Here is an 11,751-nt window from a genome sequence, read left to right as displayed (position 1 = left end):
GAACCAAATTCATTTGTTACGTATACTTTTCAGCACAACAAATTTCTTACAATATTGTTGTTTTTCGTCAATCGTGTTGCAAATGTTCTAATGCTTTTTGTACATTTAGATTATAAAACGAATCTGAATTTGGAAGAACAATTTCCACAAAAGGATTCACTATTCTCTTCAATGGCACAGACATAAATTACGTACACTTAAAAATGTTTGATTGTGACAACGTAAATATGACTTTGTACAAAAATGCTCAGTCACGGTATCGTTTTTAATCACGTACGGCATAAAAGTTAAAGTTTGCTGTATTAAAGAGGCAACATTAAGATCAAAAAATTGTTACGTACGTGTCATATTGCGGCGAAGTTAATATCAACCCAATATTTAGTTGTATTATTGAAAATGCAGCAAAATATTGTGTTGCGCACGAACCAAGTGAACCATGTTTAATTAAAAAAGTTTCATGTGTCTATTCTTTCGTCCCATTGAAACAATATCCGCTTTTAGTTTTCTGCGAAACGCGTATGAGTAACTTGTGCGTGGGTAGAAATTAAAGGCTGTCCTTATCACGTAGACAAGCAAGCCTTGCAAGGAGAAATGGTCGCTGACTCGATAATCACATATTTTAAACAAAATCTTAGTACACAAAGGGAATTTTAGGTAAAAAAACAATTACTGAATATTAACAAATTATTATGAAACAAAGCAGGCATGTTATGAAGAGGAAAATAACAACTACAGAACCATAAACAAACATCATCCTTGTGACGTCACGATACGCACTGTTAACTTTCTGACGTCATAAAAACATAAAGAGGGTTCAACTTGGTCGCATTCGACGATGTTTGCCGCCGGGGTAGCTTATGTAAAGTTTATCAGGTACAACAGCCGTTTGATCTGCGCGCCAAATATGGTATGTTTTTCGGTTGTTTGCGAAACGCACAGAGTGACCGGATGTTGTGATATTTCCCGGAATGATTTGTGGTTTGCTCTTTTTCCGGAAGTTTAGTCTTGTTGAAAATCTCTGCACTGGGATTCTATTTACATTTTTCATGCGTCCGTAAACTCCGTATTATACATAAAAGGCAGAAAGTGAAGACTGGGGTGTGAATACTTTTTCGATTTGTGTGTTTTTGAATTGTTTCGTTTATTGTTTTTGTAAGTTTGTTGCACTGGGAAGGTAAAAAGGTAGCTTTTGATTGCTTTCAAAGTGCAATTCTTCTATATATCTTATAAATTTGCTGACATGCAGTGGTGATGTTTCTGTACTTTGGAATTATATTCACTTATTATTTAAAAATGTAAAATATATAGAAGCAGCTGAAAGTAGAAGATTGTAAAATATACACTTGTTTATTTGTTGTGTAAAAGCTTACCAGTTGTTAAATTGGGATAAGTTGTTTAAATTATGACCAGATAAACAAAAACTTAAGTGATTGACTGTGTTTTCCTTTATTGTAACCATTTTAAACAAAAGTTTATGTATTGCTGTAAAAGCTTTACATAATGTGTTGTGTACCCACAGGAAAATGTCATGTTGTGGCCTAAAACATTGTTGACCTTCTAATGCCCGACATCATGGTTTCCTGTTCATTGAACTGGTAGAAGAGTGTGTACTTATGTGCCATTGATAAGTGCGTGTTGCGTTTAAATGAGTTTTAAACTATGAATTTCTTTTTCGTAAGTCATAAACAAAGAGTGAGATAAACTACTATAGCTGAAAAGAGATAAACTACTATAAATTTAATTACATACCATTGACGTTAAAGTTGGTAAAGCAATAAAGCGTATTTGAACACGATTTAAAGAAATAATTCAAGTGTTTTTAGTTAATCATTATTTGTGTTTTCAGAAATTCTATTTTGTCGTACTCTGAATCCCAAACAAATTATCACCCATAAAATATAAATAAAAATGCTTAGATTAATTGCTTACAAATTGGAAGTGCAATTAACCCAATTTTATCTACATATGACTGCAAGTTCAAGCGACTTTATTTGTAACTATTGTCAATGTGTTGTAGAGCAACCAGGTCTGTTTCCCAGTGATAAGAATTTGTGTGCGTTGCCAAGTGCCAAAAATCAAACATGTCGGATTTATTTGATGCCATGCAACAGGAGCATGATAAATATTTGAAATTAGATGAAGATGAGATTTTGAACCAACTAACTGCAGAGGAGTTGGAACAACTAACTTTGGATTTGGAAGATTTGGATCCAGATGTAGGTTTTGCTATTTTTAATTTTGTTACTTAAAGAAAGCAATAAAATTGTAACATGAAGGCCGAACTTTTTAGTTAGCTGGTAATTCGCACCATATTGATAGGGTTGCCATCAACATAGACAATAAAATAAGGACAACCAAAAAATTAATTTTTCAAACGAAACAAACATTTTTGAACAAATCTTTGCATTAATACAAACCATGCCATATTTTTTCATGTGTTCTTTTTAAAGTCAGAAACGAGGACATTTCTTAAGAAAAGGACAATATTTTTTAAGACCATGATCTTCAAAATAAGGACAAATCTTAGAAATAAGGACAGTATGACAACCCTGTTTATATGAATAAGAATCGAAAAGAAATTAAATAGCTAGGAAGTTGCAATAAAAAACATTTGCATACAATATCCAGCCTAAGGACATTGCTTTGAAGTGACCTAAGCCATGGCAATGCAGCTCCTTAATTTAACTACATTATTGCAGAAGAGCATCTCTTTGTACTAAAATGTTTAATGTCTTGCAACACAATAAAACACTACAATACAATGCTCAGCAATGAATAAATACAAATTATGAAGTGAAAATATTGAGATGTATATCAATTTGGTCAGCACTTGAACAACACCAATAAATAGTGTTACAGCAATTACAGAATGTACTTAAGTACTTAAAGGTTTCAATATATCAGAATAGTGTGTCATTAAGTGCCCTTTATTATTAGAAACAAGCCCACATCATTGGCAGTGGGTTGTTGTCATTCAATTACCCTGAAGTTTCTAGGGCGCTAATTTCCCGCTCCTGGAAAACTTATCAGATAACAAAATGGACTTGACCTGTGCAATTAGAACTGCAATGTGACACTTCTGTATGTGTATGGTTTTAAACACCCAAATTGTCTTTTGAATGCATATGATAATGAATGGTGTTATTTTTAGAACCAACTTTTGCCAGCTGGTCACAGACAGAAAGATCAAACAAAGAAAGATCCCACAGGCCCATTAGACCGTGAAAAACTTTTGGAATACATTGAGGACGAGGTTAGTTACCATGTTTTGTTTTTTGAACCATCCAGCCTTACCATATCTGGCATTCAACCATTCAACAAAACTAATAAATTCTTGTAGCTGTACTAGCCTGGCATTACAGACAGGGTAATGTCACATATGGTACTGTACAAGATTTTCATAGAAAAAATGACAATATTTTTTGCTGTTCATAAGTTACCTTTACATGATTACCATAGGCCCAAATAAACTGGCAGCACTTTATGCCACAGTAGGTGTGCATTTAATCACTGAATAAACCCTATTTTGTCGTATATTAACCAATACTTTTTTCAGGCCAAAAAGCTTGAAGATGAAGAAGAATTTGTTCCTTACAAACCAGGTTTAAAAAGAGGAAAGGTTTTTGAGGCACCGAAAAAAGTTGAATCTGCTTTACCATCTGCAAATCTTGATCCTGAACTGGAAGACTGTTTAAACAATGCGACAGAAGCTGAACTTACCGATATAGCTGGTAAGTGCTGCATTGTTTATTTGCTGCTTATTCAGAGTGGGTGTAAACTAACATAGACATAAATGTACAAAACACACATGAAACATATTTAACAGCACATTAAAAATAAACATAAGCTAGTCATGTTCATGACTGTTAACAAGCAAAACATTTTGTCCAATTGAATTTTGGGCTTTTGGTTGTATTTGAACAAAATTATACTTAAGTGTGCCAGATCAATGAAAGCATCATAAATCTGCTATATATATCATGTAACAAGTGTTTACCAATTATTGTCCTATTGTTCCAAAAGTTTTAATTGTGATTCATTTAATACTGAATAATTAATTGGATAAAATTAGCAGAAAGTATGTTTTTAGTCTTCAGCAGTGCCAATGATCTATCATGAAATTTTTTTTTTTAATAGCTATCCTTGGCATGCATACTTTGATGAACAACGACCAGTTCTACAGCTCACTGGAAGGATCTGATATTGCCAACAAAACTGGTTTCAGCAGTATGACAAAATGTGAACTTAAGGTAATTTTTAGAAATTTTAATGCTATACTTATCTTTAGAACTGTCCTAAATTGACCTATTCAAAGTGAAAGACCAACTACTTGCATAGCCTAAGGCAACAAAACAATTGGGGGAAAGGGGATAACCAATTTAGCGCTATTAAATGACGTGTTTCTACATGCCCATCAGCTTCTCAGGACTGTTTAATATATTGAAGTTTCATTTTATAGGTCACACAAGTAAATGAGCCTCCCAACCCTACTGATGTTGAAGACACTTTGCGACGAATTTCTGAAGATGATTCTACTTTGACCAAAGTCAACTTAAACAACATTAAAGTAAGAAAACAGTAACTTAAAAGTGGTTGTCTGCAAATTCCTATGCCTAAAAATATCTTCATTACCTTTAAGTTATGCAAAACTTTATGCAAATATAAATTTATTTTTTTATTGTGTATTTAAAAAAAGGCCTCAGAGTACTTTGATGTGCCGAATATTTATTTTGCCTAGTCATCAATTTTAAAAATTGGTTTTGACTGAATAATTTATTGCATAACTATTGTAGTTTTTACACTATTATCTTTTGTCCACTCCAGACCGAAGATAAGTTATTCAATACCAAATATTCGGTTTTGGTCCAAACCTAATTGAGCTGATTCAGTGAATCACTAATCAAACCCCTTATCATTTTCATTACATACTGATATAAAGTATGACTAATGCATTGCAGAACATACCTATCCATACCTTGAAGGATTATGCAGAGCAGATGAAAGTGAACACAAATGTTACAACACTATCCCTGTCCAACACTCGGACAAACGACTCAGTTGCATTTGCAATTGCTGACATGTTAAAGGTTGGTTGCTAACATTTATCAGCTAAAATATGTTAATGAGAGGAATATTTAACAAAAAAGGTTAAATATGTTTGGTAGTTAACTTGTAAATTTCTGTTGTAAATATATATATTTTGCTCCTATATGCTTGTACACCCATTCCACTGCTTAAGGCTTTGAACTATTCTACAGAGGTTGTAACTGAAGCACTTTGTGGTTACAGATTAACCGAACACTTAAAGTGCTAAACATGGAAAGCAACTTTATGACTGGTGATGGCATTCTTGCAATACTGGAAGCCTTGGTGGAAAATGATGTACTTGAGGAGCTTAGAATTGACAACCAACGATCTCAGTTTGGCAACAAGGTGTGTTTTTTGTTTTCTTTTAAAGTTTACAAGATATGGGTCTGTCATGTGGTTTAATGTGCTGTATTAAATTTGGTCTTGCAGCTAAAAATGAACTATTTTATGATATAAAACTTACAGTAAAGCTACAGGAAATGGATGTGTATAATGTAATGTTTAAAATTTAAAAACAACATTGGCACTATGTTAAAAATGTATACCAGTATAATTAAGGGTGGCTGGGTGGGTAAGTACTATTGCCTAGAAAGATTCATCATTTTTAGGGTAGTGAGCAGCTTTAATGGCAACATTATCAAATGAGACAGCATGTATGAATAGCAGAATGGACATTATCACTTGCATTATTCTGTTATATTCAGGTTGAAAAAGAGATGACGGCAATCCTCGAGCAAAACACCACCCTTAAGAAACTGGGCTACCATTTCAATTTGCAAGGTCCCCGTTCACGCGTCGCTGATTTTATCATGCGAAACAATGACCTGAAACGACGTACTCGAGTCGATTACAACCCTTCAAGCGTTGTTTCTAAAACCTACACAAAGAAGTAGACTGGAAGAAACTAAACTTTACACTACTTGCACTACAACTTTTATTGGTCCGGAATCTGCTGTTTGGTTTTGCAGGAGTTTGCATGGGTATCCTTATGCACCTGCACGTTTTCAGTTTAAGCTGCAGTTTTTGTATCACTTTGGTTTTTATTAGCGCTCTGCGGCTACTGTGACCTGCTTGCATGATGCATGCTGTATATGCTTTGTTGCATTGATCATTGTATTATATAATGATACTGTGCCGATTTGTATTCATTTTTCGGACTGTTGCTTTTATGTGTGGCAGTCAACATGTACTGGCTGAAATCTACATACCAACAACCCTGCCTCTTGGTTTTGTACTAGTAGCTTCTGCTGCTTGGTGACATTTGTATTACAATATGCTGCCCTCTATTCAGTATGAATCTTGAAACAAAATTGTGTTGTTGGGATATACAGAGTACTCCAAGCAAGGAGTGTTGTTATATACAGTCCACAGCTTGCGATGACATATATAATGTACATCAGATTTGTGCTATGAAGTACCACAATGGGTCTTTTGACATTTACATGAACATTTGCTATCTGCCATAAAATCTGTATATTTTTGGAGTGTTTTTGCGTCTATTAAATTAAACACCATGTTATACAAACGTTTTGCTGTGATATGGCTCGAGTATTTAGAAACTGATCTATATATAGAGGCTGAAACAAATTCTTCTGGAAAAATTCAATTAGACAACTTTGAGTACTTTTACTATCAAGCAAAATCGTTGATAAAATACATAGGTAATACAGTAACATTAAGAGATAAAGGCTTCTGCTTTTAAAAAAGCTGGAAGTCTACTAGAATAGTGCACATTGGTAGACATGAATAAACACAATATCATCTAAAGCAGAAAACTTCAGTTTAAAGGCACCATAATATAAAATGCTGGCATGTAAATATAGGTGTGTTTTTGCTTCAAGTTATAGTTGTAAATAGTCAAAGGGAATGTTAAAAATAAATTATACAACAAAAACTAACTTTTAGCTAAAGAGGCTTGGACATTTTGAATGTGGGCAATATATAACATGACAAAAACAAACATTGTGTTTGGTAAGTGTCTAAACTAGGCTTTTCAAGTACAATCTTAAATGAAAAGACAGCAGCCACACATTAGGATGGAATATTTGTGTCTCAAATTTTTACCAATAGCTGAATGGCTTAAAAGTAATCTCAAAAGTAAAGTATATATGAACAACCTTATTACCGCAGTATCAATCTGCATTTTGTTTTTGAGCCATATAACAAAAAGGTGTAGCAATTGTACAAACCATACTGCACTTTTGCTAGATACAGCTACTTTGATACTATGGCTGGATAATTGTTACCATATCAATGTGCAGGCAATAAAATGAATAAAATATTTGACTACTAGGAGCTATGTTCCTTCACATAATGATCTGTGGCTCTGGAACTGAAGTGCTTATGCTTTTGTGTGGTAGGATGCGAACACCGTTCAAGTAAATTTCATCCTTCACGTTGACATCTTGGCCCAGTACAGTGACATTTTCAACACGTGCCTAAATGAGAAAACAATGATATTTAAAATTGAAATCAAACTACTGCCAACCTAAGTTAAACCAGAATTGGGTGATCTGGAAAAAAATCGAGGTAGGAATGTTTTGTAATGTGGTAAGACTTAAATTAATTGGCATTACTTGATTCTGACAATTTTTTTTAGTCCAAACGGGTTCAAGTTAACGGAGGGTTACTGTATTACATTTACAACAGTGCAGAGTGGGATGGGCCGAGCCAAGCCAGAACCCGAGTACTCGGTACCGTGCATCGCTGTTTTTAATGCTCGGTGCTCGGCCGAGCAGTTGCACGAACTGACCCTAGCGTTAAATTTGCATATTCATGCCCTGCTAACATACGAAACTAGTGTTCTAAAGGGTGTCTATGAACAAAAGCGAATGATTTTTTAATATGTATTAGGTAGTGGAAAACATCGTACTTAAAGGGCTTGTACAGCTTAATAAAACACCGCCGGTGATGAAAGTACCTTGTAGAGCTAAAACGTACAAAGGGGATTTTTGTGACGTCATAATGAACCGAGCGTGCTCGACCAAACAGAACATTTGCAGTTTTGGCACATCCCTAAAGTGCACTATATCATAGGTTTTTCTAGCATTTTCTAAAATACTGTTTGAAGTTTTTTTATTTCCTTTTCTGTCATCAAATACCATCAAAATGTTAAATTTTAATGTTACTAGTCACACATGTAACTAAATAAAGGTTAAATGTTTGCATAGAAATACAGTTATCGCTTATTTAAATGAAATGCCTAAATTTAAATGCAGACAACAAACAAGCAATACTCGGATTAGTCAACCAAACTTTTTTTGACAGTAAAGATGAATAAAATGGCATTTACCCATTGGCCGACTGTTGATTCCCAACCAATGATACAAGACTCAAGCCAGGAATGTGATTTGATGGTTGCTTCTCGCATTACTGTGCTACGCTTTATCCTCACACCATCCTCAATTACAACATTTGGCCCTAAAACCACATTTGGTCCAATCTTGCAGTTTTTTCCAATCCTCGCTGTTTCATCCTAATCAAAATATCATTTTTGTTAGAGAAGCCTGGTTGCTCAGCAAGTTAAGGAACATACACAATTTAAAAGTCAAAGAATTAGGCATCTTTTGTCATAATTAAAAAAAAGCCAACATTTCAACTTACCACTAAAACATTTCCAACGATTGTTACACCATTGGACTCCTTGTACAGCTTTTCTGGACTTTTCTTCTTAAGCGAGGTCAGATACATACACATGCCCTTTAAGAAATCCTTTGGCTGTCCGATGTCCATCCAAAAGTCCTTCAATTCCATACAGTAAAGTTCACTTTCTTCTGCCATATATGGGAAAACTTCTCTTTCAATTGACATTGGTTCAGGCTAAAAAAAATCAAGGATTAAAAATTTGGCAGATCAAGTTACTAAACTATGTGTTTAAATGCCAAGTTGCTAACTGTGAGATGCTTACCTTCATTCGCTTAAATATTGATGGATTGAAGATGTACATTCCTGCATTAATTTTGTTCGACACAAACTCTTGTGGTTTTTCAACAAACCTGCAAAAACAGGAATATTAAATTTGCAATAAATAACATCATCCATATGTAAGGCTTACAAATGATGAGGAATTGGGGATATATCACAAATTACAAAAAATTCTTTAAATGTTAAATAAAAAGTTTAGAACAAACCTGTGGATTCTTCCGGTATCTCCATCATAAACTACAACTCCATACTTTGAAGGCTCCTCTACTTTTGCAACCTAAAAAAGTGTGGAATATTGTGATGCAAGACTACCATAAAAAATCTTAACCAGCTTTTCTAATAAAACCAATGTTTCACATGCAATGAATTGTGAAAATATTCATATTATTTACTGATACCAGACAATGTCATTAATATACTTTAAATGTTTAATAAGTCCAATTTGTTCAACTATCGGGTTGTTAAAACCTATCAATACCCAAACAAAAGCTTCAACACATATGTTGGCTATTTAGTTTTCCAGTAAATAAAAACTATTTGGAGCAATACTTACACAGATGGTTCCTTCCTTCCCATGGCCTTTGTGAAATTCCAGTAATTTTGAGAATGGATAATCACTTATCACATCGCTGTTGAGCACAAAGAAAGGCTTGTCGCATTTCTCATCTGAAAGATGTTTTTTGGCGAGTGCAATGGGCCCAGCTGCAAAGAGCAAACAATATGTCAAAAAACGGTTTCAAATTTAACATGTTTTTTGATGAAGTAAAGTTTTTCCAATGACTTGTTGAAAGCAAATCAATTTATCAAACCTACCTGTGCCAAGTGGTTCATCTTCTTGTGAAAATACAATCTTTATTCCAAGCTGCAACAATTTAAAAAGATTAAACACGGTAATATTTGTTAAAAGGCGTCATTACTGCAATTTGAAACAAGCCATTTTTTACTGGAGGACAGTACATTATTGGCGATAAAGTATACTTTTAAGTAAAAAAATGAATCGCACAAATTTGACACAAGTGGCTTACCCTTTTTGCATGTTGGTTCATTTCCTTTTCCAAAATATCTGACATATAACTGACAGCAAGAACAACAGTCTCCACTCCAGCCTGTTGCAAGACATTTGAACATTTATGAAACATGTTTTTAATTTACCCTGTATACACCAAAACTTACCTCAACTAATGCTTCCACCTGATGAAGCATGATAGGCTTATTTCCAAACTCCACAAGCGGCTTGGGAACATTAAGAGTCAGGGGACGCAGACGAGTTCCATACCCTCCAACCAAGATTAAAGCCTTCATTGTTCCAATTGAAGTATTACTAAGCGAAAAACTTTTATTAGGTGACATATCAGTAGATTTTGTATTTTTCTGCCTCTTGCACAATGCAGCTGTATGCACAGAATATACACAGATGAAAAGTTGTAAAAGAACTGTTTCCAGGATTTAGTAGATTGTCTTTTGCCCCCAGGCTATTCAGGCTTCTCAAAGATTAGAGATAAAGCATTAGCAGTTCTACCAGTTTTACTGGTCTTTTGTCAGTGAATACACAAAACATTTTTTTATTGTCAGCTGTGTAGTGCATGACCTTTTACTACTGCTGCAGCACAAGAGGGCCAATCAACTTGATCTTATCTACAGTTTGTTGCTGATCGCGCGGAAGTGTAAACAATTTAACTTTTTTGGTGTTCAATTATGAACATTGCAATACAATACAAATGCTTTATTATGTCACAATACAGAAGATAACTCAATACAAGTGCCACTGCAACGCATGGGCAAACAAACGTCATAAAAACCCAACAGACAACGCCATGAAAAACATACTTTGTGTATGAAAACCCAACTGACCAGAAAGTTTAGATGCTCCTCTTTGGCCAAAAGGAGATTTTATTTTAGTTATCAACTAATCATTAAAAAATATGGAAATTTTTGAAAGGGGGTCGCAAGTTACATTTGGTTACTAAAATTGCTCACATATATGTAAAAGGTTGAAAACTACTATCTTAAAGCGTAGAATACATTGTACCACATGGTTTAAAAATATTTATGTCACAAAATGATTTAAGTAATATTGAATTGAAGGTGTTCGAAATGCAAGAAAGTAGAAACAACATGATATGGAAATGGAAAGGTGGCCAATATTTTACAAGTATAACATTACAATGATGATAAACTGCATACTGGCTAGATATGATGTTATAACTTGTTCTTAACTATGTCGTATTCTATCTTCATAGGCAGCTAGTGGGTCGCGTTAAAAATAAATTGTTTTACAGTTAAAGATAAGATTGTGTCCGTGCAGCGAATATTTCTAAGTTAACAAACAAAACACTACAAATCACAACATGAAAATACAAAAACGACACTCACCTGTTCGCGGGGGCTCAAACCAAACTTCAATATTTCGCATCCACACTCCACAGTTTCAAGAAAATAAACACAAAACCAATTTTTTACTACAAATGCCAGTCAAACAACGTCACGACGTACGCGTTGACAAATCTTCGCTACAGCGAATTCATCGAAGTGTATCACAATAGAAACCAAAATTGTGACGTAACCCTGTCCCCGTCATAAAAAAAACGTTGTTTGATCAAATTAACGGGTTTTTGTAAATAGATTGCATTATAACACATACCGTCAAGATTTCCACAATGAACAGTAGTCTATTTTCAAGGGTTTTTGTATGTTGGAGCACAAATTGTAAGTAGCCTAGACTCCTGACCAAAGCAAAGT

General features: G+C 34.3%; 2 protein-coding genes across 3 annotated transcripts; one reads left to right on the top strand and one right to left on the bottom strand.

Moving 5' to 3' along the window:
• The first annotated feature begins 820 nt into the window (after positions 1 to 820).
• LOC145224177 (tropomodulin-1-like) lies at positions 821 to 6,613 on the top strand. The gene is made up of 9 exons (XM_080090622.1): positions 821 to 1,628; positions 2,018 to 2,216; positions 3,152 to 3,253; positions 3,557 to 3,731; positions 4,138 to 4,250; positions 4,460 to 4,567; positions 4,959 to 5,087; positions 5,290 to 5,433; positions 5,793 to 6,613. Exons 2-9 carry the CDS (start codon positions 2,082 to 2,084, stop codon positions 5,979 to 5,981), a joined length of 1,095 nt encoding a protein of 364 aa, XP_079946748.1. The 5' UTR covers positions 821 to 1,628; positions 2,018 to 2,081; the 3' UTR covers positions 5,982 to 6,613.
• Positions 6,614 to 6,699: 86 nt separating this feature from the next.
• Positions 6,700 to 11,493, bottom strand: LOC145224176 (mannose-1-phosphate guanylyltransferase catalytic subunit beta-like). Of its 2 annotated transcripts, XM_080090621.1 has the most exons (10): positions 11,386 to 11,493; positions 10,186 to 10,333; positions 10,038 to 10,118; positions 9,826 to 9,874; positions 9,566 to 9,714; positions 9,219 to 9,289; positions 8,996 to 9,083; positions 8,692 to 8,907; positions 8,381 to 8,563; positions 6,700 to 7,526 (listed from the first exon to the last, which is right to left on the bottom strand). In XM_080090621.1, exons 2-10 carry the CDS (start codon positions 10,312 to 10,314, stop codon positions 7,395 to 7,397), a joined length of 1,098 nt encoding a protein of 365 aa, XP_079946747.1. In that variant the 5' UTR covers positions 10,315 to 10,333; positions 11,386 to 11,493; the 3' UTR covers positions 6,700 to 7,394. The 2 variants fall into 2 exon arrangements, with proteins under 2 accessions (XP_079946747.1, XP_079946746.1); XM_080090620.1 differs by lacking the exon at positions 11,386 to 11,493 and having other exon boundaries at positions 10,186 to 10,711.
• Positions 11,494 to 11,751: the final 258 nt, after the last annotated feature.

Source organism: Phallusia mammillata, chromosome 4 (genome assembly GCF_965637545.1).
Source record: "Phallusia mammillata chromosome 4, kaPhaMamm4.hap1.1, whole genome shotgun sequence".
NCBI lineage: Eukaryota > Metazoa > Chordata > Ascidiacea > Phlebobranchia > Ascidiidae > Phallusia > Phallusia mammillata.
The sequence above is the reverse complement of the archived record's forward strand: the minus strand, read 5'-3'. Positions and strand labels throughout refer to the sequence as shown.

Bases quoted from the DNA above. Each gene is read 5' to 3' on its own strand.
- LOC145224177 (XM_080090622.1), top strand. From the start codon at position 2,082: ATGTCGGATTTATTTGATGCCATGCAACAGGAGCATGATAAATATTTG. The intron at 3,732-4,137 runs GTAAGTGCTGCA...TTTTTTTAATAG, and splicing joins TGAACTTACCGATATAGCTG to CTATCCTTGGCATGCATACT. The intron at 4,568-4,958 runs GTAAGAAAACAG...AATGCATTGCAG, and splicing joins TCAACTTAAACAACATTAAA to AACATACCTATCCATACCTT.
- LOC145224176 (XM_080090620.1), bottom strand. From the start codon at position 10,362: ATGTCACCTAATAAAAGTTTTTCGCTTAGTAATACTTCAATTGGAACA. The intron at 10,119-10,185 runs GTAAGTTTTGGT...GTCTTGCAACAG, and splicing joins AGGTGGAAGCATTAGTTGAG to GCTGGAGTGGAGACTGTTGT. The intron at 8,564-8,691 runs GTAAGTTGAAAT...TATTTTGATTAG, and splicing joins TCGTTGGAAATGTTTTAGTG to GATGAAACAGCGAGGATTGG.